We start from the raw sequence: 27,717 nt of genomic DNA on the forward strand, positions 1-27,717 counted from the left end.
AAGCTGCGGCATGTACATGATCCTGGAGGGGGTACCTGAAAAGAGCTTCGTCTGCATGAAATGCCGCCTGATAGAGCTGATGGAAGAAAAGATCCGAGGACTGGAAATGCAGGTGCAAACTCTGGTTGAGTTTAGAAGGGGGTCTGAACAGATGATGGAGCACAGACACGAGGGGGCTGAAGGGATAAGCTCAGACATGCAGATGGAAGCAGGACCAAAGAATTCAGAAGAGAGACTGCAGGGTGAGGAAAGTGGACGGTGGAAGCATGTGACTAAGAGAACCAGGCAGCGGAAAAGACGGGCCAGTGAAGGAGAAATACAACTCAGGAACAGGTTTGCAGAGTTGGAAAATGAAGAAGGGGCACAGCAGGTGGTCGCTGAAGGAGAGAGGGCAAGGAAAAAGAGAAGAGCTGATAGTCCTACAAGAGGAGGGGAGGAGTCAATGGAGGCAACACCAAATATAAGCCTCAGGAGGATTGCAAGGGTGAATAGGAATCGAGAGGACTCGCAGCCAGTGGGTGCGGGGGGTAGACCAGACAATCACACTGTCACCAGGACAAGGCAGGTCTACGTGATTGGAGACTCCTTACTGAGAAGAATAGACAGGCCTGTAACTAGAGCTGATGGGGAGAACAGAAGGGTGTGCTGTCTGCCGGGTGCTAAGATACAGGATGTGGACCTGAGGCTGAAAAGGATACTAGCAGGAGCGGGAAAGAATCCGTTGATTGTCCTTCATGTGGGAACGAAAGATACGGCTAGATACTCTCTGGAATGTATCAAGGGAGACTATGCCAGACTGGGGAAGACGCTTAAGGAAATCGAGGCTCAGGTGATCTTCAGTGGGATTCTGCTGGTTCCTAGAGAAAGGCGACAAAGGTGTGACAAGATTATGGCGATCAACAGATGGCTCAGGCAGTGGTGCTATAAGGACGGCTTTGGGATGTACGGCCATTGGGAAGCATTTACGGACAGAAGACTGTTCTCTCGGGATGGACTTCACCTGAGCAAGGAGGGAAATAGACTTCTAGGATGGAGGCTCATCAAACTGATTAAGAAAGCTTTAAACTAGGAAGTTGGGGGAGATGGTTGGGAGATGTCCAGGAGATCTCCACGCCAGAATGTAACCTTGAGAAGGAAGTAAACAAAGTAAGAGGGGAAACAGCCGTGGACAGAAGAATTGACATAAGGAAAAAGGGTAGTGTAGATAGCAGACTAACAGGTGATGCTGGTGGTAGAATGTCTGTGCCTAACAGGGTAAAGAATGTCAGTAAAGCCAAACGGCAAAAATTAAGATGTCTGTATACTAATGCGAGGAGCCTAGGGAACAAAATGGAGGAACTAGAGCTACTGGTGCAGGAAGTGAAACCCGCTATTATAGGGATAACAGAAACATGGTGGAATAGTAGTCATGACTGGAGTACGGGTATTGAAGGCTATGTGCTGTTTAGGAAAGACAGAAATAAAGGCAAAGGTGGTGGAGTAGCATTGTACATCAATGAGGAGGTTAACTGTAAAGAAATAAGAAGTGATGGAATGGACAAGACAGAGTCTGTCTGGGCAAAAATCACACTGGGAAAGAAAGCTACTAGAGCCTCCCCTGAGATAGTGCTTGGAGTGTGCTACAGACCACCGGGATCTGATTTGGATATGGATAGAGACGTCTTTAATGTTTTTAAGGAAGTAAACACTAATGGGAAATGTGTGATCATGGGAGACTAACTTCCCAGATATAAACTGGAGGACAAGTGCTAGCAAAAATAATAGGGCTCAGATTTTTCTGGATATGATAGCAGATGGATTTCTTCACCAAGTAGTTGAAGAACCGACAAGAGGGGATGCCATTTTAGATTTGGTTTTGGTGAGTGGTGAGGACCTCATAGAAGAAATGGTTGTAGGGGACAACCTTGGTTCGAGTGATCATGAGCTAATTCAGTTCAAACTAGATGGAAGGATAAACAAAAATAGATCTGGGAATAGGGTTTTTGACTTCGAGGGCTAACTTTAAAGAATTAAGGAAATTAGTTAGGGAAGTGGATTGGACTGAAGAACTTGTGGATCTAAATGTGGAGGAGACCTGCCTGGAATTAGTTTAAGTGGCAGTTGCACAAACTATTGGAAGCCTGCATCCCAAGAAAGAGGAAAAAAACCATAGGCGGGAGTTGTAGACCAAGCTGGATGAGCAAGCATCTCAGAGAGGTGATTAAGAAAAAGCATAAAGCCTACAAGGAGTGGAAGAAGGGCGGGATTAGCAAGGAAAGCTACCTTAATGAGGTCAGAACATGTAGGGATAAAGTGAGAAAGGCTAAAAGCCAAGTAGAGTTGGACCTTGCAAAGGGAATTAAAACCAATAGTAAAAGGTTCTATAGCCATATAAATAAGAGGAAAACAAAGAAAGAAGTGGGACTGCTAAACACTGAGGATGGAAAGGAGGTTAAGGATAATCTAGGCATGGCCCAATATCTAAATAAGTACTTTGCCTCAGTCTTTAATAAGGCTAATGAGGAGCTTAGGGATAATGGAAGGATGACAAATGGGAATGAGGATATGGAAGTGGATATTACCACATCTGAGGTAGAAGCCAAACTTGAACAGCTTAATGGGACAAAATCGGAGGGTCCAGATAATCTTCATCCGAGAATATTAAAGGAGCTGGCGCATGAAATTGCATGCCCGTTAGCGAGAATTTTTAATGAATCAGTAAACTCGGGGGTTGTACCATACGACTGGAGAATTGCTAACGTAGTTCCTATTTTTAAGAAAGGGAAAAAAAGTGATCCGAGTAACTATAGACCTGTTAGTTTGACATCTGTAGTATGTAAGGTCTTGGAAAAAATTTTGAAGGAGAAAGTAGTTAAGAACATTGAGGTCAATGGTAAGGTAGATTGTGCCAAACCAACCTGATCTCCTTCTTTGAGAAGGTGACAGATTATTTAGACAAAGGAAATGCAGTAGACCTAATTTACCTCAATTTTAGTAAGGCATTTGACACGGTTCCACATGGGGAATTATTAGTTAAATTGGAAAAGATGGGGATCAATATGAAAATTAAAAGGTGGATAAGGAACTGGTTAAAGGGGAGACTACAACGGGTAGTGCTGAAGGGTGAACTGTCAGGCTGGAAGGAGGTTACTAGTGGAGTTCCTCAAGGATCGGTTTTGGGACCAATCTTATTTAACCTTTTTATTACTGACCTTGGCACAAAAAGCGGAAATGTGCTAATAAAGTTTGCGGATGACACAAAGCTGGGAGGTATTGCTAACACGGAGAAGGACCGGGATATCATACAGGAAGATCTGGATGAACTTGTAAACTGGAGTAATAGTAATAGGATGAAATTTAGTAGTGAAAAGTGCAAGGTCATGCACTTAGGGATTAATAATAAGAATTTTAGATATACGTTGAGGACGCATCAGTTGGAAGCAACAGAAGATGAGAAGGACCTTGGAGTATTGGTTGATCACAGGACTATGAGCCGCCAATGTGATATGGCCATTAAAAAAGCGAACGTGGTTTTAGGATGCATCAGGCGAGGTATTTCCAGCAAAGATAAGGAAGTGTTAGTACCGTTACATAAGGCACTGTGAGACCTCACCTGGAATACTGTGTGCAGTTCTGGTCTCCCATGTTTAAGAAGGATGAATTCAAACTGGAACAGGTTCAGAGATGGGCTACTAGGATGATCCGAGGAATGGAAAACCTGTCATATGAAAGGAGACTCAAAGAGCTTGGCTTGTTTAGTCTAGCCAAAAGAAGGCTGAGGGGGGATATGCTTGCTCTTTATAAATATATCAGAGAGATTAACATTAGGGAGGGAGAGGAATTATTTAAGTTTAGTGCCAATGTAGACACAAGAACGAATGGGTATAAACTGGACACTAGGAAGTTTAGACTTGAAATTAGACGAAGGTTTCTAACCATTAGAGGAGTGAAGTTCTGGAACAGCCTTCCAAGGGGAGTAGTGGGGGCAAAAGACATATCTGGCTTTAAGAATAAGCTTGGTAGGTTTATGGAAGGGATGGTATGATGGGATAGCTTAATTTTGGCAATTGATCTTTGATTATCAGCAGATAAGTATGCCATGTGGGCGGTGATGGGATGTTGGATGGGATGAGATCTGAGTTACTGCAGAGAATTCTTTCCTGCTGGCTGGTGAGTCTTGCCCACATGCTCAGGGTTTAGCTGATGGCCATATTTGGGGTCAGGAAGGAATTTTCCTCCAGGGCACATTGGCAGAGGCCCTGGCGGTTTTTTGCCTTCCTCTGCAGCATGGGGCATGGGTCACTTGCTGGTGGATTCTCTGCAGCTTGAGGACTTCAGTAACTCGGACATAGGTTAGGGGTTTGTTATAGAAGTGAATGGGTAGGGTTCTGTGGCCTGCTTTGTGCAAAAGGTCAGACTAGATGATCACATTGGTCCCTTCTGACCTTAAAGTCTATGAGTCTTTGGATGGGAACTGGAATTTAAACAAACACACAAAACAGTATATAACATTTATGGTAAAACAAAACCGGCCTTTATTATAGTACATGATCTATTGTGTAACGTTTATAAAGCTTGACCTGAAAAGTTAGATGTTTTTCTCCAGACTTGTTCTTTATACAGAAAAACAGCCTTTAACTCAATATTTTTAACAGAGGCTCATGAATTCAGCATATTTATTTTTAATTTAAATGTTTTGAGAGACAATAAGCAGCTTAGGCCTTAGCATAGTTAAAAATTAAATCTGAATTTAATACAAATAGGTTTATTTTTAAGAAAAAGAAAAAATAATATAAATAAAATAAAAAAAAAATCTGATTTAAATTAAAAAAATCCAGTAAAAAACAAAGAAACAAAAAACACTGATTTTTATCTACCCCGCCAGTTGGCCCTTTGCACCAGTTCATTCTGGGTTAAGAGTGACTCATTTTGGTTTAGTTTAAACCTGTTCCTAATTGACTTAAGCTAAACCAAAGTAAGTGAGGTTTAAACCAGCATGATAGTGCCCATACAGCATTTTGTACGAGTTTAACTGAAATGGCTTAAAATCACATCACCAATGCTACCTTTTCATGTAAGACACGTGACTGCCAGAAGAGAGTACCCATTCCTTCATGCAGCTGCTGCCACAGCCACCACCAGGGCCGAACTCCTGAACGAGGAAGGCCAGGTTGCAGGCCTCACTCATTCAGTTGGAGTGCTTTGGGCACTCACCAGTCTTTGCTGCATCTGAACTTCATCTGGAAAAATACTAGAAATGAAGGATTTTGGTCAGGTTTCAGAAACACATAGCCAGCTAGAGCATGACTCGGGTCTGGGATTCCAAGTCAGGCCTGATTCACGTCATATTGGATGGCATGAGAGAGCTAGATCTACAAAATAGATATGACTAGAAGCCATCGTTCTCCCCAGGGCTGTGATGCAATGTGATCCACGGTAAGTCATGGAGAGGTCTATCAAGGTTGGCTTAACCTTTGGGGACACGCCCAGAAACTAGGCTTGTTTGGTGAGAGTTTTCCCAGACATACTTAGCATGGGACTGAAGACAAAATCATTTATAGTAACAATTCCTATTTCATTTATAATTCCATCACCCCACCCTATTCCCCTCCCTTTTTGTTCTTTCATAATGTCTTTTAAGCAGATGTTAAAACAAAGCCAGCACACAAAGATTCCTGGAATTTGTCAGTGTAACTCATAGTTCCTTTAACCTGAACCCTTTGTGTTGGGTCCAGTCTCCTTCATACCTGATTTTTTACAAGCCACATCTGAATATGAAATGAGGAGAATGGAGTTGAAGCAAAACTTAGCATTTTCTGTCCTTAGTCAGCTTCAGCATGTTCCCTTCAGGATATCCTGACACTGTGTATGAACATTGCTTTTGTTGTTTTGTTTAAATATTAATTTTAATGAAGCCATCCCTTCCCTTGCACTTGCTATGAGAATCTAAATATACTTAATATACTTTAAAAAGTCTAAACATTGATCAGTTAGAACATTAGCAGCTGTGAAAATCTGCCTGTATTTAAAATAGATATACAACTAGCTAAATTACCATGGGGAGAAAAGAACAAACGCATTTACTATATGCAGTTAGCATCCTGCAACTTTGGATCCTCTCTCTCAGTGCTGAATAAAGAGACTTGAGAATTAAGCTTCGCCTACGCAACTCATAGCAGTGAAACAAAAGCCTAGATTTGCGAGACAACATATTACACTAGGTGAGCTTTGTAACAGTGCCTTGGTGAAAAATACACACATTCTCAAAGCAATTTGGGCTGTTAATATAGACAGGAAGTAATCAGAAAATCCTTGGATAAGAGGTCCATGTCATTCCACACCACTGCATCTGTGCCTCTCTGTGCTCTGATAAGGGCTCTTGCAGCTCTCTTCTCTATGGCCTCCCCAAGACAAGCTTTCCCAGACTCCAAGATGAGCAGAAACACAGTGGCCTGATGCCTCACATACAGCTTGAAGCCTAATCATATCATGCCCCTCCTCAAAACAATTCCCATTCCATTCAGGATCCAGACCATTTCTAAAAACTATGCACAGACTTACTATTGCGAGACAAACTGCTCTGCAAATATCAGCCTCCTCTCCGCATCTTCACAGAATCTCCTCACTGTTTAATTGCCTGTCGTCTATTGCCTCAGAATCATCATTACGCTTCACATTTCAAATGTCTACATGCAAATTATCCTGTGACTATATACAACTTGGAAGAAAGTGGGGGGTGGAGAGAAATCAATTCTTACATCACTCTAGAGAGTGCATTAGGATACAGCTTGCATGACAGATGAAGCTGTGTAGTATTGAATGACATATATACATGATCACAAAAAACACTGTCACACCCATGCCTTTAAAGTAGGGCCGTCGATTAATTGCAGTTAACTCATGTGATAAACTGAAAAAAGTTAATCTGTCCCCTTCAAAGACAGAGAAGCTGAGAACACTGGTGCCTGCAGCCCCAGAGAAGCCGGAGAGAATACGCAGCCCTGCACCTGCCAGGAACAGAGAATGCCAGCGCCCGCAGCCTACAGCCCCGGAGAAGCCAGAGAGAAGCCGCGGCCCCGCGCCTGCCAGAGACAGAGAATGCCGGTGCCCGCAGCCTGCAGCCCCGGAGTACTCCGTCCCCAGCAGGCGTGGGGCCCCGACTTCTCTCCCCTGCTGGGCACTAGGCGGGCCCTATGCCTGCCAGGGACAGAGAACACTGGTGCCTGCAGCCTGCAGCCCCAGAGCTCTCTGTCCCCAGCAGGTGCGGGGCTGCGGTTTCTCTCCAGCTTAAGCTGCAGCCCTGCGCCTGCCAGGGACAGAGAACACTGGTGCCCGCAGCCCCCGAGCTCTCTGTCCCCGGCAGGCATGGGGCTGTGGCTTCTCTCCCCTGCTGGGCACTATGCATTGCACACAAGTGCCTGCGGGCACCATGTTGGGGAACACTGCTCTAAAGATTCATATGTCCCTTTATGCTTTAACCACCATTCCCGATAACGTGCATCCATGCTGATGACGGGCTCTGCTCAAAACAATCCAAAGCAGGGCGGACTGATATGTCCATGTTCATCATCTGAGTCAGGTGCCACAAGCAGAAGGTTGATTTTCTTTTTCAGTGTTTCGGGTTCTGTAATTTCTGTTTTGGAAAGTTGCTCTTTTAAGACTCCAGAAAGTATGCTCCACACTTCGTCCCTCTCAGATTCTGGAAGGTACTTCAGAGTCTTCAACCTTGGGTCAGTGCTGTAGCTACCTTTAGAAATCTCACATTGGTACCTTCTTTGCGTTTTGTCAGATCTGTAGTGAAAGCGTTTTTAAATCAATCAACATGTGCTGGGTCAATATCCGAGACTGCCGTAACACAAAATATATGGCAGATGCGGGTAAAACAGACCAGGAGATGTACAATTCTTCCCCAAATAGTTCAGTCACAAATTTAATTAACGCATTTTTTTTAAACGAGTGTCATCAACATGGACGCATGTCCTCTGGAATGTTGGCTGAAGCATGAAGCGAGATACAAATGTTTAGCATATCTTGCACGCAAATATCTTGGCAATGCCTATTCTCACTTTCAGGTGACATTGTAAATAAGAAGCAGGCAGCATTATCACCTGTAAATGTAAACAAACTGGTTTGTCTTAGTGAAGAAATAGGACTGAGTGGACTTATATAAAGTTTCACATTGTTTTGTTTTTCAGTTCAGTTATGTAACAAAAAAAACCTACATTTGAAAGTTGCACTTTCACGATAAAGAGATTGCACTACAGTACCTGTATGAAGTGAACTGAAAAATACTATTTCTTTTGTTTATCAGCTAATTTGGAACCTGGAGATGCAACTGAATGTGTTCAGAACTAGGGCTAGGAGACCCACATGGAGCACAAAGTCTTGTAAATATCAGGCTTTTAAGGGGAAAATTATGTTGGCCTCAATGGACTGGTGGGCACTATTCAGCAGATTTATAGTTGTGATAAATTATCCAAACCTGGACCAGCACCTCCCCCGAGTGAAAATTACATCCCAGCTGAAGGAATCTTCCCATTCACTCAGCATTGAGGGAGTGGGTGTATGGTGGGGAGTTCTGCATGAAGTAATTTCACACAGGGCCCCTGCTCTAGTGCTTTCTATTCCCAATGTTTTCCTTCACAAGGATTTATCATAGCCTATTATTGACTGCACTGAGCTAGGTGGCACAGATACTTTACTGCAACAGTTTTACACTGCATTTAAAAAATACGCTACTTTATTTCAAATACTGCAGCTTGCAAGAATGCACAGGAGTCTGAAGACATGAAATGCCCAGCTATGAAAAAGGAGAACTGGATCCTAGCCAGAGAGTCAGCACTAGCTGATTGCCTAGAGGAAACCAGAAAGGTTCCAATCTGTAAAGCCCCTCATGCTTTATGAATGGCTTAACTTCTCCCTTTCACCTCTCCAGCTTGTCTCTACCTTTTGTGAAGTTCAAAAAGGTGGGGGAGGGAGAAGTGTCTATTGAAGGAAAGAAGAACATCATGTTTCAACAAGGCACCTTTAAAACCCTGTAAAATGCTCCCTCTGAGCAAGCTTAACCTGTTCGCTGAAAGATAATAGCATGTAATATTGTAGGCTCCACTGAGTCTTTTCCAAGTTCTGGGCCCTCTGCCACTGAATTATTTAATTATAAAACTTACAAAATAACTGAGGCAGAGAGTTATCTACATTTGAATAAAGTCCCCCTAATTGTACAAAAAAAAATAGGTAAGACAGTATCTCTGTTACCAAAGGCCTGCTTACACAAGGGACAGCCTCAAAAAATCCCCCACATTTGCTTCTGTTTCAGCAATAATGGGACCCCTAGTATAGACAGGCTGCAAATATGTTTAAACACCATGTCACAGAACCTTGTTATGTGCGGCTCTAAATCAATCTGGAAGGAAGCAGTAGATGTGGTATATCTTGACTTTAGTAAGGCTTTTGATACTGACTCACAAGACCTTCTCATAAACAAACTGGGAAAATACACCCTAGATGGAGCTACTACAAGGTGCGTGCATAACTGGTTGGAAAACTGTTCCCAGAGAGCAGTTATCAGTGGTCTACAGTCATGCTGGAAGGACATATCAAATAGGGTCCTGTAAGGATCTGCTCTAGATCTGATTCTGTTCAATATCTTCATCAATTATTTAGATAATGGCATAGAAAGTACACGTATAAAGTTTGCGGACGGTATCAAGCTAGGAGGGGTAGCAAGGGTTTGGAGAATAAGATTGAAATTCAAAGTGATCTGGACAAACTGGAGAAATGGTCTGAAGTAAACAGGATGAAATTTAATAAGGACTAATACAAAGTACTCCACTTAGGAAGGAATAATCAGTAGCACACATACAAAATGGGAAATAAGTGCCTAGGAAGGAGTACTGCAGAAAGGAGTCTGGAGGTCATAGTGGACTACAAACTAAATATGAATTTAAAAAAAGCAAACTTCATTCTGTGATGTATTAGCATAAATGCTGTAAGCAAAACACAAGCAGTAATTCTTTCTTTCTACTCTGCACTGATTAGGCCTCAACTGGAGTATTGTGTCCCGTTCTGGGTGCCACATTTCAGGAAGGATGTGGACAAATTGTAGAAAGTCCAAAGAGGAGCAACAAAAATTATTAAAGGTCTAGAAAACATGACCTATGAGTGAAGATTGAAAAAATTGGGTTTGTTTAGTGTGGAGCAGAGAAAACAGAGAGGGGTCATGATAAACTGTTTTCAAGCACATTAAAGGTTGTTACAAGGAGGAGGGAGAAAAATTGTTGTTCTTATCCTCTGAGGATAGAACAAGAAGCAATGGTCTTAAATTGCAACAAGGGCAATTTAGATTCGACGTGAGGAAAAACTTCCTAACTGTCAGGGTGGTTAAACACTGGAATAAATAGAGAGGTTGCTGGAGATTTTTAAGACCAGGTTAGACAGAGATGGATTCTAGATAATACGTAGTCCTGCCATGAGTGCAGGGGACTGGACTAGATGACCTTGCAAGATCCCTTCCAGTCCTATGATTATATGAACAGTTAGCAGTCCATCTACACTAGCGCGCCCAGTGTTGCCAATGCTGATTGAGATCAACCCATGTTGCCAATGGTGGGAAATTTTTGGAGAATTTTTCTAGCATAGACTTGGCCAGTGTTTTGATATTACTTGTCAGGTTAACTAAAATCAAAAAGATATGGGACTGTATTGTGCTGGTACTGGGGATACAAAACCTTTCCCTTTTAGGTCGCTGGTTTGAATGCAGACCAGGAAAGGACAACAGTAAGCAACGTAACTCTCAAATGTCTCTCCCTTTGAGGATAACACTTGTGGTCCCCAAATTACCTATGTTCCACAAACAGTACCGTGTCTCTCACTTCAATTATTGGACATTGTTTTCTGTTTGTTTGGTTTTTTACACAGCTGTCATAAATGGATAGTTAAGGGTTAATAGAACAGAAGTACTTCATGTCTGTTTTGCTGTAAAGGGTTACCAAGATCAGTAAGCCTGGCTGTCACCTGACCAGAGGACCAAGCAGGGACAGGATACTTTCAAATCTTGAGGGAGGGAAATCTGTGTGTGTGCTGTTAGTTTTGGTTGTTGTTCACTCTGGGGGCTCAGAGGGACCAGACGTGCAACCAGGTTTCTCTCCAATCTCTCCGATACAGGCTCTTATAAGTTCAGAATAGTGAGTACTAGGTAGATAAAGGGAGTTAGGCTTATGTTTGTTTTCTTTATTTGCAAATGTGTATTTGGCTGGAAGGAGTTCACATTTGTATTTTGCTGACAGGATTTTAATTTGTACTTGTGTACTTAGGCTGGGAGGGTATTCCCAGTGTCTATAGTTGAAAGACCCTGTACCTATTCCATCTTAAATTTACAAAAATAATTTTTACTGTTTTTCTTTCTTTAATTAAAAGCTTTTCTTATTTAAGAACCTAATTGTTTTTTTTTAATTCTGGTGAGACCCCAGGGGATGGGGTCTGGATTCACCAGGGAATTGGTGGGGAGAAAGGAGGGAAGGGGGAGAGAGAGGTTAATTTTCTCTCTGTGTCAGGATTACTTTCTCTCTCAGGAAGAGTCTGGGAGAGGGAGAGAGAAGGAGGGGGGGGAAGGTGGATTTTCCTCTCTGTTTCAAGATTCAAGGAGTTTGATTCACAGTGATCTTCCAGGGTAACCCAGGGAGAGGAAGGCTGGGAGAGGCAACGGTGAAGGAAAGGGTTTACTTTCCTTGTGTTAAGATCCAGAGGGACTGGGTCTTGGGGGTCCCTGGGCAAGGTTTTGGGGGGACCAGAGTGCACCAGGCACTGGAATTCCTGGTTGATGGCAGCACTACAAGTACTGAGCTGGTAATTGAGCTTAGAGGAATTCATGCTGGTACCCCATCTTTTGGACGCTAAGGTTCAGAGTGGGTAATTGTACCATGACAACAGCAGACAAAGAATAGCCACTAAGATTACACAAAGAGTCATTCCCACATTTTAAGTTTCTTGCATGAAATCTGTGTGTGCACATCTCATTATAGATCTTTGTAATATACTGAGTCTCTGCAGGTTAAAAAGAATGATGAGCAAAGCCTCTACGGTGGCTGAAACGGGTCTTGTGGTCTCCGTTCAATTCCTAGTAGGAAATGTTCACATTACTGAACCCACAACTTTCAGTCAACTGCAGTCTTAGCAGAGGACAAAGTGAACTTTTTTTATTATTTGTATTACCATACCAAATAACTAGGATCCCTAGTTATTGGCTAGGACCCCATTGTACTAGGTGCTGTACAAACTAGATCTCAATCCTAGAACTCCCCTATCTGTCCCTCCAGAGTGGAGCAGAAGGGTATAGGGACAGCATAAGTAAGCTTCCACTGACACTGTGCTGTGCTTTATTTATGTTCTGTGCATAAAGAGAGGACCTGTTAGCCTCTAGGACCATCAACAAAGCAAAGTTTGCAAACCTTAAATTCACTGAGTTGGAAAAAAATAGAGGCAGACTTGGTATCTTCTAGATAACAGAGGCCAACAATGATCTTAGAGAGTCACATTACTTCGCTTCTAAAGCTACTATTGTATACCGTAATTGTATGGGCTGTGAAGCAATACAGTAGTGTAACAAACTTGCAGACATATTCTACAGAAGGATGCCAATCCCAACGGGTAAAATCATGAACAGGAGGCAAGGAAATATCAGGTCGGGGGGAGCTCTACATCATAAGCTTGCACTTAGAAGGCTTTGTTGGTTTGCATTTTAAAAACTAAAATAGTATTTTACTCTGATCAGCAAGAGAGGCCCTATTGTACGGGGTACTTCAAATACATTTATCAAAGAATTACACTGTGTGCCCTTTTGTAACAAGGAAGTCAAATAAAAATTAAAAAAAGATATTCTGACAAGATAATCATTTTAATTCATACTCTTAAATTTCCCTGTTAAACATCAGTGACAAAATTATCACTAGTATACTAAAATACAAAACTAAGTTTTATATCATTCCAGATATTCTTGCTTATGTCCATTTGTTCCTCTAGAAAGCCACTTTGTTAATCTATTTTTGGGTACCTATATAGCTCCCCATTACCACAGTATCTGAGCACCTTACAATGTTTTTATCCTCACAACATCTCTGAAGTAGGGAAGTAGAATTAACTTCTGTGGGAGACTGAGGCACAGATAAACTAAGACTTGGCCTACACTAGGAAATTAGGACAGTATAACTACAGTACTTAGGGGTGTGAAAAATCCACACACACACAGTAATGCAATTAAACTAAACTAACCTCTGGTGTAAACAGCACTATGTTGACAGGAGAATTCTGTCGACCTAGATACCGCCTCTCGAGGAGGTAGAGTACCTATGTCAATGGGAGAAGCCCTCCTGTCAGCATAGGTAGTGCCTTCAGTGATGCGCAACAGCTGCAGAAGCATAGCATTTTAAGTATAGACAAGCTCGAAGTGACAGTCACACAGGAAGTCTGTGGTAGAGTCGGGAAATTAATCATGGTATCCCAAGTCCTAGGCTAGTACCCTAACCACTCAGTCTGTTAATATGATGTTCAGCTTTTTGGTAAAGCAAGGCAGGTAGTTATTGAAAGGCTTTAAAACATGGGTACTCAGCTTAGGATTAGGGATTTCAGCTTCCCTCCTTTTCTTTATGGCTGGATGGGGGTGTACTTGAATTGGGCGGAGTGATTCTTTAAACAAGTTTAAACTCAAGACACTTCAAAAAAAATTTTAAGCAGTAGTCTATTAATATAGTGCATGACCACCTACAGGAACATAAAATCTGCTTGTCAAAAAAGCAGGTTAGGGGTGGGGTAGGAAGAGTAAGGGAGATTGTTTTTAAGTAAATAGTCCATTCATGAATGATCGGCAATTGTGTATAACAAAAACCAATATCACTTTTACCAGCGGGATTTATTAAACCAAGCACAAGAGAGCAGAAATATAAAAAGAAGAAATGCATCTCTAACCATAAATGGTCTATATAGGTGTATAATATACATACTATAAACCATAATATATAGGTGCAATTTTTATTGAGACCCTACCAGGCATAAAGGACAACATTTCCAAGTTTTTTGGTTTAGTTTACTTACATTCTCCCCATAAATTCTTTCAATATCAACTGCAAACTTAAACAGCTCTGTTATGTTAAGCACTGGCACAGACACAAAAAAAACAACAACATTCTTTTGGTATCCATTTTCCACTTGACATTGACAATAAGCACTTCACATGCAGAGATTCATTCATATTTTTCACTCATGGGAAAATTTTTGAATGCTTGGGACGTTTCCTTTTCCATAGTACCTGTGAGACAGGAAATACGCAAACATTTAAACCTTCGTCCAAATCTGCTGTGACTATCTAAATGATTCATATTAAGTATTAGACCACCACATTGTTACAGTCCCACAACAGCAAACACATTTGACACTTCTCAAGCACTTCTATCTTTCTAGTAATCACAGGGACTACTTATATGTCACATTAGTTCTGGATGCCTAGTACAGTGCAAACACATAATGAGACATTCGCTACCTAGTTGAACTTACAGTCTAAATGAACGAGACAGACATAGGGTGAGAGGGTAAATAGAAGCACAGAGAGATGAAGTGACTTGCCCAACACCACTGGCAAAGTGAGGAGTACAACCTAGGTCTCCTGTTCAGTGTCCCACCCACTAGATCAAACTACCTCCCGGGATGTTGCTTCTACGGACACACAAGCAATGAATGTAGATGGTTAACTAGCTTTGGGTTATAAAGGCTGAAATGCAAGTTTTAGTAAAAGGGCAGGAGGGAACAGAGGAATGCTCGGACAATTGTCAGATTGAATACAACCCGTTGTAGCCTATCACGCCTCAGAGTGTTAACTGAACATTCTTATTCAATATATGGTAATTAATACACAATCCACAGATGTGGCAACACCATGTTGGAACCTATGGACATAAGTTACAATCTGATAGCTATTCAACATGCAACAAGTTTCTACCCCCTCCTCAGTGGACATGATTCATTTGGCACATGAGTGTTCTCGTGGGTTTTACATGCTTTCAAAGAGAACCTACCAGTTCTCAGAACAGTAGCAAGTCCTAATTTTTTAGGGGGATTGTGACATTCTTCTCAAGAAGCTCTAAACCAGAACACAAGTTTCCTATATAGCAATATATGCTACAATTCAGCAACACCTCAAGCACATGCTAAGTCTATCATATTGAGCAAAGCATTAAAGTGCATGCTTAAATTCCACTGACTTCAATGGGACTTCAGTGCTTTCCTGAATCAGGGCCTATACATAACATTACCATTAGGATAGCTCCAAAGGGGCTATGGCTGGGTTTTTTTTTTAATCCCCTCCCAAACAAGTGTGTTCCTGCAACAGCAGTAAGTAACTATTTGTTAGTAGTTATTTTTTTTCTCCTCATTCCCATGTCACACCATCCTGTTTTTCTTCCAACTTGTCCTCTTAGCTTTCTTTCAGACACAGTAACTAGCTCTAATGTACCCCATTCATATGCCAATCAAGCCATCACTAAGATCTTAGAGAACGATATTTCTTTCCAAAGACTTATTTTCAATTAATATTTGAGTCACGGCATGCCAGCCATTAAGCAATCACAAATACTGTTAATGTTCTACATTAACTTATGGTGTTGAGTTAATTGAGAAAAAAACTCAACTGAATGATGGCACAGATCATAGCATGGAAGAGAAATCCAGTGCAAGTCAACATGCTCTCCAGGTAGACAAGGTTCGTGAGGTAATATCTTTTACTGGACCAACTTCTGTTGGTGAGAGCTCTGAAGAGACCTGAAGAAGAGCTTTGAGTGGCTTGAAAGCTTGTCTCTCTCCCCAACAGAAGTTGATCCAATAAAAAAATATTACCTCACTCACCGTGTCTACCTGGACAGCATATTGACTTATGGAAGAGAAATCCAGGTAAGAATTTTATTCTTTACTATTGTTTCAACTAATTTGTCCGGTGCCGACGTTAGACTTACCGGTCTGTAATTGCCGGGATCACCTCTAGAACCCTTTTTAAATATTGGTGTTACATTAGCTATCGTCCAGTCATTGGGTACAGAAGCCGAATTAAAGGACAGGTTACAAACCATAGTTAATAGCTCTGCAAATTCACATTTGAGTTCTTTCAGAACTCTTGCATGAATGCCATCTGGTCCGGTGACTTGTTAATGTTAAGTTTATCAATTAATTCCAAAACCTCCTCTAGTGACACTTCAATCTGTGACAGTTCCTCAGATTTGTCACCTACAAAAACCTCCTCAGGCTTGGGAATCTCCCTAACATCCTCAGTCGCGAAGACTGAAACAAAGAATCCATTTAGTTTCTCCACAATGACTATCGTCTGTAAGCACTCCTTTTGTACCTCTATCATCCAGGGGCTCCACTGGTTATTTAGCAGGCTTCCTGCTTCTGATGTACTTAAACATTTTGTTATTACCTTTTGAGTTTTAGGCTAGCTGTTCTTCAAACTCCTCTTTGGCTTTTCTTATTACATTTTTACACTTAATTTGGCAGTGTTTATGCTCCTTTCTATTTACCTCACTAGGATTTGACTTCCACTTTTTAAAAGATGCCTTTCTATCTTTCACTGCTTTTTTTACATGGTTAAGCCAAGCCACGGTGGCTCTTTTTTAGTTCTTTTACTGTGTTTCTTAATTTGAGGTATACATTTAAGTTGGGCCTCTATTATGGTCTCTTTAAAAAGCATCCATGCAGCTTGCAGGGATTTCACTTTAGTCATTGTACCTTTTAATTTGTTTAACTAATCCCCTCATTTTTGCATAGTTCCCCTTTTTGAAACTAAACGCCACAGTGTTGAGCTGTTGAGATGTTCTTCCCACCACAGAGATATTAAACATTATTATATTATGGTCACTATTTCCAAGCGGTCCTGTTATAGTTACCTCTTAGACCAGCTTCTGCACTCCACTCAGGACTAAATCTAGAGTTACCTCTCCCCTTGTGGATTCCCGTACCAGCCGCTCCAAGAAGCAGTCATTTAAACTATTGAGAAATTTTGTCTCTGCATTTCGTCCTGAGGTGACATGTTCCCAGTCAATGTAGGGATAAATGAAATCCCCCGCTATTATTAAGTTCTTAATTTTGATAGCATCTCTAATTTCCCTTAGCATTTCATCATCACTATCACTGTGCTGGTCACGTGGTCGATAATAGATCCCTAATGTTATATTCTTATTAGAGCATGAAATTACTATCCACAGAGATTCTATGGAACATGTGGATTCACTTAAGATTTTTACTTCATTTGATTTTAAATTTTCTTTCACACATAGTACCACTCCCCCTCCTGCACGACCTGTTCTGTCCTTCTGATATATTTTGTACCCCAGAATAATTGTGTCCCGTTGATTGTCCTCAGTCCACCAGGTTTCTGTAATGCCTATTATATCAATATCCTCCTTTATCACGAGGCACTCTAGTTCACCCATCTTATTAGACTTTAGCATTTGTGTACAAGCACTTTAAAAACTTGTCACTATTTATTTGTCTGCCTGTTTCTGATGTGTCGGATTCTTTATGTGAATGTTTCTCATCTGATCTGGCCCTTACATATCCTCTTCCATCCTCTGCTCCTGACTAGAACCTAGAGAATCTCTATCAACAGACTCTCCTCTAAGAGAAGTCTCTGTCCGATCCACATTCTCCTCTTCAGTAGATGGCTTTCCCCCATCTCCTAGTTTAAAAACTGCTCTGTAACCTTTTTAGTGTTAAGTGCCAGCAGTTTGGTTCCACTTTGGTTTAGGTGGAGCCCATCCCAAAAGTTTCCCCAGTTCCTAATGAATCTAAATCCCTCCTCTCTACAACATTGTCTCATCCATGCATTGAGACTCTCAAGATCTGCCTGCCTACCTGGTCCTGCGCATGGAACTAGGAGCATTTCTGAGAATGCCGCCATAGAGGTCCTGGATTTCAGTCTCTTCCCTAGCAGCCTAAATTTGGCCTCCAGGACATATCTCCTACCCTTCCCTATGTCACTGGTACCTACATGTACCACGACCACAGGCTCCTCCCCAGCACCACACAAGTCTATCCTCACGAGATGCCTTGAGAGATCCGCAACATTCGCATCACGCAGGCAAATCCCAGTCATCACAAACCCAGCTATCCATGTTTCTAACTATCGAATCTCCCATTACTAACACCCGCCTTTTCCTAGTGACTGGAGTTCCCTCCCATGGAGAGGAACCTCATTGCGAGAAGATACCCTAACACCATCTGGAAGGAGTGTCCCAACTTTGGGAAGGTTTCCCTCTGCTCCCATTGACTGCTCTGCTTCCCTGGGCCTTTCATCCTCCTCAACAGCACAGGGCTGTCTGACCGGAGATGGGACAATTCTACAGTGTCCCGGAAAGCCTCATAAACATACCTCTCTGAGCTCCTCCAGTTCTGCCACTCTGGCCTCCGAAGCCCGTATGTGGTCTCTGAGGGCCAGGAACTGCTTGCACCAAAAGCACATATACGCCACCCGCCCACAGGGCAGGTAATCACACATGCTACACTCAGTGCAATAAACTGGATAGCTCCCACTCTGCTGCTGGGCTTCTGCCTGCATTGTCTCCTGCAGCCACCTATTTAATGAAAGGGTTTTGTTTAAATCAAGAAGTTTTGAATGCAGTTAAGTTTACAGGTTTTAAAGAACAGCAAGTGAACTTTGCCTCCTTCCCACTCCCCTTACAAACTCCCTTGCGAAACTCCCTGTTAGCAGCCCCTGTTCGGAAAGCTCCCTGGTCGCATGCGCACTGCTTTATAAAACCCTGGTCTTCTTGATAGCCCCGCTCACTAAGGCTCAGCCAATTAACAGAGGCGTCTAGCTTTCAAACTGTACTGTGAAGCTCACAGCTTCCAACTGACAGCCACAGCACATGGTCCTTCAACCAACCAACCAGACAGACAGACACAAGCTCAGAGCACAGCAAGTAACCCCCAAACACAAACACACACTACAGACAGCCACTTACCCCAAGGGTGCTGTACTTGCTCCTTCTTCACCTGGAGAACTCCCTTACGGAACTCCCTGTTAGCAGCCCCTGTTCGCAAAGCAGTTTTGTGCATTATACCAAGCTGCCTATTAGAAGTAGATCACAGGGATGAAGGGCTAATTTACGGTAGACTTCAGAAATAAACATCTCCATCAACACAAAAGCATTTCCTTTACATAATTAAGGCTTATTTACGATAGAAAGGACCATGATGCATTGTTCATGGTTTTATAATTAATTATTTTTATTACAGTAGTGCTTAGAGGCTCCAATCAAGATCAGGACCTCTCTGTGCTAAGCACTCAAAGAAAGTAGTAATCCTATTCTGAAAAGCTTACAGTCAAACTAGACAGTCAAAGGTGGAAGAAAAGAATTCCTCATATGAGATCTACGCCTCCATCAGTTAAATGACTTTTGCACGGTCACACAAGAAGTCTGTGGCAGAAATGATAATCAAGCCCAGATCTCCTGAGTTCCAGTCCTGCCATTTAAGCTCAAGAACAAACTTCATCTCAAATCTTGCCTTCCCCAGTTCAATAAAGATCCTTAGTAAACTGGCTTTCAGTGCAATGTACCAAAGCTACTCTGGTTTTAACCACAATTAATGCTTTTTACAAACTAAAATGAGTAACACCATTAGACAACCCACCTGATTCAAAACAAGGGAGCAATTTATAAACAAAATCTTTTGTAAACTAAACCTATTTGACCCAAATCTGCATTAGATGACACTTACTGCTCTTGTTAATCAGAGAATTCCTTTGATGGTTAAAAATTGTTATGCACTAACAAAGTCTATAAAAGAGTCACTTCAAAGTAGCTCAGCGAGAGACTCAATATATCCTGCAACTCTCAAGGTGGCTTTTGAGGGGTCAAATGCGAGCAATACAATCTCGTGCACAGAAGAGCATAGTGGGGTACTTCTAAAATCAGTGTGAATAAGCTTATTTTACTTTCAAATTGCTACCAATGCTATTACGAGAGGTGCCAATACACCACAGTGTAGCTCCTATACCATGCAAAATGTTCTTACTTCTGTAAACAGGTGTGGGAAAGAGAATTGGGATTATATTCTATGACCCTATTGAAGTGTCAGTTTGAAACATTACTAACTTATTTTCATTTGGATAGAGACTTGTTTTTAACCTTACAGAGGAGAAACTCAGGGTTTCTTCCTGCATTTCATTGCATGCAGAGCTCCTATGTAGTTAGTGGAGCTCTCTGCAGGTTTAAGACCTTCTATGAACAAGGCCTAATAATGCAGAGTGCCTCAAATGTAAGAGTTGAAGCCTAGGCTCCACATTTTACCTCCTGTTGAAAGGAGGTTAAAAAAAAAAAAAGTCATGTTAAATATCTTCGCAATTATAGAATATGAATCAAGTTAAAATGTGTGTGTGTGTAATTTTAAAATCCCCCTTCTTGTGTTATCAGTCAAACCTGAAGTCTGTTAAAAGAGAAGGAATATTAAAATCTAAAAAATTAATTCCACCATTTATCCTATCTGTTCGCTTTTTGCACTTTCGGCTTGCAAATGAACACACTACTTGGTCTCTATTGTTTCTAGTCAGTTTCACATTCAGGCTCTCATGCACTGGCACAAGGGAACAGTGGTTTGATTACAAACACTGCAAAGGAACTGTTTGTATCTAAATATAAAAAAATCTTCTGATTTTTTAAAATGTCATTAGACATTTCTATTGATATTGGCCTCTCTGTGCGCTCATGAGCCTTTTTTTTAATATATAAAGTCCTACTTGACAGAAATCCCAATCCATTGTCTGGGATATCAGCTCCCTGGGACAGGTGTTGAAAATGTGAGAGTGTCCCAGTCAAACCAGGGCTGCCATCAGGCATGCCTAAGCTCTCTGTGTTCCTTTAATTTGTGGGCAAGAGGTCATTTGTAAAAGCAGCTGAACATCAGTGGAAGTTTTTCACTCCATAGATCTTGCTCAGACAAATTCCTGAAATCAAGTGATATCAGCGGGGAGGGGGAGAATGGGATAACACTTATGCTTACATATTTAAGGTCTTGTCTAGCTCACAGCAAAGTCAACAGCAAAACTTCATAAGAGATTTTTGTGGATCAAACCCTGAGTTTCTTCCTCTGTAAGGTTAAAAACAAGTCTCTATCCAAATGAAAATAAGTAGGAAACAATTATGTATTGTAAGAGTTGGTCATCCTTGTCTCAGTCTTGAAGTAAATGTTGTTTAAATTACTCCATATTCCCGTATCTGAGGCAGTAAAGTGGACCCAGGTTAGTTCTTGGAGAGTTTTAATTGAAAGCATTATTTACTACTAAACGAGATGAGACATGAAACCAAATGAGTCATCCAACCAAGGCCCTGGCACTGTGGTTATTAAAAAAATCTCAATTATTTTCTGCTTATCGAAAACTTGCGGGTGCTCATTGTTAAAATATTGGAGAACATCACCATGCTATACAAGCATAAGGCACTCTTAAACAAACAATCAAAAAAAAAACAAAACCACACACTCAGGTACTTAATTCCATACCTGTGTGAGGTACATAATGAAACAAAGCATATACTGAAATTCCAAGGGCAGTTATAAATAACAAGATGCCTAAAAAAGAGTGTGTGTGTGTGCGCGTGTGTGTCTACCCTGAGTTTACCCTTTGGGCATCTCTGAATCCTTGGATATCACCATGTAGTTGGAGTATTTACCACCATAAATGCACAAAAGTTGAACACTCCTCTTCCGGGTGTGGGCATCTGGGTTCAGATCCTTGCTAAATCTGACACCGTGGACAGATTGTTTCTCTGTGCATTCATTTCTCTTCACCTGTAAAATTAAATGTATCTTTCCCTATCTCACAGAGGATCTCATTAATGTTTGGGAAGGGCTTACATACTAAAGTGACAGGTGCTTCACAGGCACTGACTTTCCAAAGTGCTGGGGGGTGCTCGACCCCAGCTGTACCCCACCCCCACTCCATCCCTTCCACCAAGGCCCCACCCCTGTCCCTTCCTGCCCCACCCTCTCCCCCGAACATGCCACATCCTCACTCCTCCCCCTCCCCCCTCCCAGAGCCTCCTGAACACTGCAAAAAAGCAGGCAGGAGGCGCAGGAAGGGAGGTGGAGATACTGATATTCAGGGCCTGCTGGCAGGCGGAAGACTCTGGGGGGAGGAGCTGATGGGTGCCGGTGGGTGCTCAGCACCCATCCTTCCCCCTCCATGGGTGTTTCAGACCTGGAGCATCCACAGAATCGGCACCTATGAGGTGCTATATAATTAGACTAGCAAAATATTGTGCACTACCATATGCTTTTGTTATAAATAGCATCTGCTATATTTTCACCCTGTTGCAAAAAGGGACATTAAAAACAATTACGATCCAAATTTCATCAAATGCCAAGTTTAGCAACTAAGTATTTTAAATTCTGTCCATTTTCATCCAGTTTATTTTGGTCTTGTTGGCCCCACCCAATATTTAGAAAGTAACATGAGCCTGAAATGTTGGGGTAAGTCTTACATTTTACAAAGCCAATGCAAAAGGTTGGCATATAAACACACCCACTGATACAGCTAAGCCAGAAAACACAATGTAAACACTTCCATCAGTCCAAGCATACATAAAGTAGCTTTTATGTTTAAATATTTTTCTTGTTTGCATCTAAGTTATTTATTTTAAAGTAACTAGGAATTATTTCTGGCAAAAGAAACTGCTGTTGCAATAGAGCATTATAATTATCTATACATTATGGGAAAACTAAAAGTATACTCCAGCTTTCTAGTGTCAAAATAGATTTCATGGCAGCACCTGGCATTGCCATTACAGAATAGAACATTGTTTTATATAGCAGCTTCCAAGACATCTCACGGTGTTTGACTAAGTATAAGCTAATTTTTTTTAATAAGATGTAAAACACAGGTCTTGAAAATATCTGGTCACCAACGATTCCACAGCTCTTTTATTAAAGAGCAAAGTTTTGTCCAGGATATTGGAATCATGAAGTCTGCCTGCTGACATGTCTTCTGAAGATTTCATTTTCTTTCTTAAATTGTTGTTCGGTGTTGCTGTGTGGTGTTATATAGCTGCTGTGTTTCATCCTAGAAATGGTGCAGTTCAGTGCAGGGATGAAGTGGGGGCTGTATACTGATAGGTAAGATGTCAGTGATTAATTCACAACAAAAATAAGAAGTTGTCAGGAAATCTAGATTCTGTCCCCAGCTCTCTCATGAACTTCCTATAATTGTCAGAGTTGCATTGCTTTTAACTATATTTTTCTCCTTGGACTCTTATGCGAGCTGTGGCCAAACCCTATGAATGAATGAAAATTTGGGTTGAGCCTGCAGCTTACCTTGCAACTAACTCTAGACATGAATTAGGATGAAAGAAATGCAAAAATGTTTTCCAGGACACCTAAATTGCTTCCTACCTAAATTGCCTCCTACTCTTGAGGAGAGAATGGTACCTTCAACTTCTACCTCATCAAGAGCCTAAAGACAGTACACAACAAGGGATTTCAAATGTACAGCCTGCAACTAATGAAATGATTACAATAGTTCTCACCATCCAGCATTGCTCTGGAAGCATTAGTATCACAAGCTCACATCACAGGATAGAACTCTATGACCATCTGTTTACATGTCCTGTTGGCTGTTTCATTAAAAGCTTTGGATTTCATGGTTCTGTAATGTGGCCATTTTAAATTTCCATCATGGCTAAACTTGGCTCAATAGATTCTCAATCACTATTTAAAATTTCTGTGTAGACCTTAACTTGATAGAGCACTTGCTTATGTTATAAAAGCAGTCTATCTTGCTCCTGCCTAAACACCTAATATTGAGCTAACATTCCTCTGAAGCTGAATTTTACAAGCGTTATTGCCTTTTCATCAGCAAATACAACTCTTTCCTCCTGGCTAAAATTGTTTAACTTGGAAGAGTTTTTTTCATGCTGCATTAGCTATGTTCCTTATGGAGAACTGATATGCACCAGCCCAGTGACAACAGTGAAAGCTGAATCAGGCTGCCAACTATATCATTTGAAATGCAACTTCTAATTTCCACAGGACAGGTTTTTATTCGGGATAATCAGGTTGCAGACCTGTAAGCTGTAGCCTGTTCTCATTCAAGCATGTCCACCACAAAGGGCTGCAGCCCTGGTGTCATGGCCATGTTTAGGTGCAACATGAGCTATTCTTGCTCATTCTCCCCCTCTTACCTCTCAATAGATGGCAGTAGTCAGCCAGTGATACCAATCCCAAGGACATTATTGGTTGGCTAGCTAAATCCTAAGAGGACATCCGATTGGTAAGTATGTTGTTGGGCTATGGCTTTAAAAAAAAAACAAATAGCCAGTTGCACGAAGGAAGTACTACTTCCCCTCATGCTCCCCTTCTACTCCCAACATACCCCAACCAATACCGACGCACACAGCTTCACAGGACTATTCATCTGTGTAAAGTTAGTCACATGTATAAGTATTTGCAGAATTGTGGCCCTTGCTTGGCCCTGCTGCTGACACCAGCCAATGAGTGGCACCACAAAGTTCCCCAAAGAACATAAACTTTGTAAGGATTCCGAGAGTTCGAAACGAGGCAAGTTATGTTTGCCTATCCCTATTGTAAATGCTATTTATTACTAGACATTAAGTGCAAAGCTTCTATATAATACACACGCGCACGCTCTAAAGATCTTAAAATCACTACTGAAATGGTACTTAAATTGTATAATTAAACTTATTTGAAGTGAATTGAGTGAATTTGTCCTCAATACTTAGACTACCTTATATTCTATTTGCATGTTCACCTTCAGTTTTTAAATATGTGACACCCAGTCTAGGAAAAAAAACAAAATACACACCTAACCTTGATCTTTTTGTCCCTGTAATGCATCTGCACAGAATTTCCCTTTTGCTCCCATGATACAGGCAGGTCTAGCTCTTCCAAGTCTTCACACCATAAGCAGATCTACTCCATCTCCCGTAACAGCATTTGCAAGAGAAGAAAGGGACAAACAACCAGGTACAGAGCCCACCTCCAGTTTTGTGAGAGTCGGAGCTAGACCCAGATGAGGAGTGGAAGGCAGATATAGCAGGGGGCTCGAATGAACCATATTTGGAAGCATCAGCCAGATATAACCCAGCTTTGGAGGGACCATCTCCAATGATAGATAGGTCAATCTGTGCACTCTGCTGCCAAGAAGGATACCAGACAACTGAAGAAGGCACAACCATTAGGAACTGGATTGAGAGCACAAGTTCATTTCATATAGGCCACATTACCTCAGACAGACAGTAGTGGTACTTTGGCTACCACTGACCAAACAAAGTCTGTACAGCTCTGCACTATCACCACAAGACAGACAGCCCTCTTGCACTTAATATTCATAGGCAGCTTCTATAACTGGTATCCATCTGTCGTAGAAACAACAGGAACTGGCAAGAGCAGACAGATCTGCTTGTTGGGGGATGTGGGGTAGTAACAAACCTTCTATTTAAAATTTTCTTCATATAGATTATTTTTCTCACATGCCATATAATTGAAAGCGCACACACTTTGCTGTATGGCTTGAAATGTTGCCTCCGCAACAACAATGAATACTCAGTACTCCCCAGGATGCTAGGGCAGACCCCTCTTTCCCTAGCTGAGGAAGACCCTTTGTCACAGAGCTGTACTAAGATCAGGCCATGGCCTTTCCTACACCAGTACAAAGTGTCCTGAAGGTGCAGACTTTAAAACCCTGTACAAAGTACTAACAACTCCAAAACAAACTACTCTGCTGACTGATATGTCAGCCACAGCCAACACAGGAGCTTGTCCAGTGCACCCAGCTATGTTGGATAATCTTTAAAGATGGAGCCTGACTCAAACAAACCTTCTGAGGTGTGAAGTAGGGGAAAGGAGGACTGTACTCCAGAATCCAAAAACAAAATGCAGAACTGGGTCTTATCTCTTTGAAGAGCCAAACCAACGTTAGACACAAAAACACTGAACTTTCAGTAGGGAGAAGAGAAATAGATGGAAATCTAGAGGCAAAATTATTTTGCGGCTCAAACCTATAACTAACCCCAGCACTGTTCACATATATGGACAACAGACAGAAGAGCAGCTGGCACAGTTTGAGCCTGCAGCCACAAAAAGGTTAATAAATACTACACATTTATTTAAAATCTACAGTTAAAATTAGCCATGACTGGAAAAAGTATTACATACATACACACACCAGCATACAGTGTTAGTGTGGGGAAATCCAACAAATTTACCCGACTCAATTCCAATCCAGTACATTCACAGTATCTTTTAACAAAGTAGCTGGGGGAGAGAGGGGGGAGGGGGGAAGAATTTGTTTTCTTTCATACAGTTCCACAAAAGTAGCTGTCATCACAGCCATCCTTGTGATAGAAAAGTTCATATTTGCCTGCAGTTAAATCTGTCTGCAGCTGCCCTGTGGAAAAAACAGCCAATAATTGGCTTCTTTCACCTCTGTTAACCACGAACAAAAGTGTCATTCAGTTTCAAAATGGACAAAATGCACCAATAGATGGTCAGCTAGCTGAGCCAATGGGGTGGAATAACAATAACCCTGTAGCATTTTCTTATTTCTTTTGTTTAGTCTTTCAAAGCCCTTAATTAAGACCTGCACAAAGCACCCCTACAGACTTTTTTCAATGAGACATTACACGCCTGTTTTCTTGTATTTTTTTTTTTAAAAGTAACAGGGATTTCTGAAACATATTAAGCAGTATACACAATTTCCATATATTCACAACTGAAATACTGTAACATTTTAGCTCTTAATATTATAGCCATTAACCAAACTTTGAGTTGACTCTATCCCCCTCCCCCCTTTGCAATACAATTTTTTTTTAAATGCATGTATCCATAAACTGGAAATAACCAGAATCCTTCTTTCAACTCCATCAAAGGCCAGCACTCCCAAACTGAAAGCAACAGGAATGCATGTTGTTGAAACATCCTGAGGCATCCTGAAGCAGACAGCTGAGAAAGTATTTAGTAATCCAGGGAACTAATTTGTTGAGACTGAACGCAATACTGCAGCATTGTCTAAAAATCAGTGGTTTTGAATGCTGGGTATGGAATGCTATTTTTAAAGGGACTTCTCATACAATGAATATGCTTGAAGCTAAACTGTATCTGTGAATATGTAATATATGAATATGTATTAGGTTACATATTCATTAACCTAATGTAATAAAAAGCAGTATTTTTACATAAACAAAACATTTCAGGACTATGCCTACTTTCAGTAGGAAGGATGTCTTGGCTTAACAGAGATTCATGTTGAAATCATTTGCAGTTAAAAACACAAAACATTAGAACAGATGATCGCAACTTTGTTTTTTTATTATACTTTGTAGCCTTCTATTTATAGAGAAAGAAACCAAAAACAAAATGCATGTGGATGAAAATAAAAATAGTTAGAAGATTACAATGAAATATAATCCTCACAGTCCCAGACTAGTCTGGCAAGACCACATTAGTCTCTACCCTCTTTCCCATTCTTAAAAATCCTCTGAGTGACAGGTTAGTGTGACAGCTTTCTTTCTGTAGGTCACCAAGTGTGGGGAGGTGGGGGGATGAAAGGGGGTCAGGTAGAACAAATACCTAACAAAGCCATCATCCTGGCGAGTTACTTCCAATCCATCAAACGTAATGTGGTCTCTATTCTCTTGTAAATGTGCTTATTCTGTGTAAAGCAGCTTCCTTTCATGGGACTGGCTGAGCAAT

The 27,717-nt window shown here is 41.3% G+C and overlaps 1 protein-coding gene across 3 annotated transcripts in view; it reads right to left on the reverse strand.

The window, feature by feature from the left end:
• Positions 1–27,717, reverse strand: part of LGR4 (leucine rich repeat containing G protein-coupled receptor 4) — a 141,628-nt gene that overhangs the window by 84,313 nt on the left and 29,598 nt on the right. The window contains exon 2 of one of the 3 annotated variants that reach the window (XM_030560206.1): positions 5,046–5,230. The exons of the other annotated variants lie outside the window; for them this stretch is intronic. Coding sequence (XP_030416066.1) covers positions 5,046–5,167 — 122 coding nt within the window. The 5' untranslated portion in view covers positions 5,168–5,230. The remainder of the gene's footprint in view (positions 1–5,045; positions 5,231–27,717) is intronic. 3 annotated transcript variants of the gene reach the window in all.

The sequence above is a fragment of the Gopherus evgoodei genome, chromosome 4, assembly GCF_007399415.2.
Source record: "Gopherus evgoodei ecotype Sinaloan lineage chromosome 4, rGopEvg1_v1.p, whole genome shotgun sequence".
NCBI lineage: Eukaryota > Metazoa > Chordata > Testudines > Testudinidae > Gopherus > Gopherus evgoodei.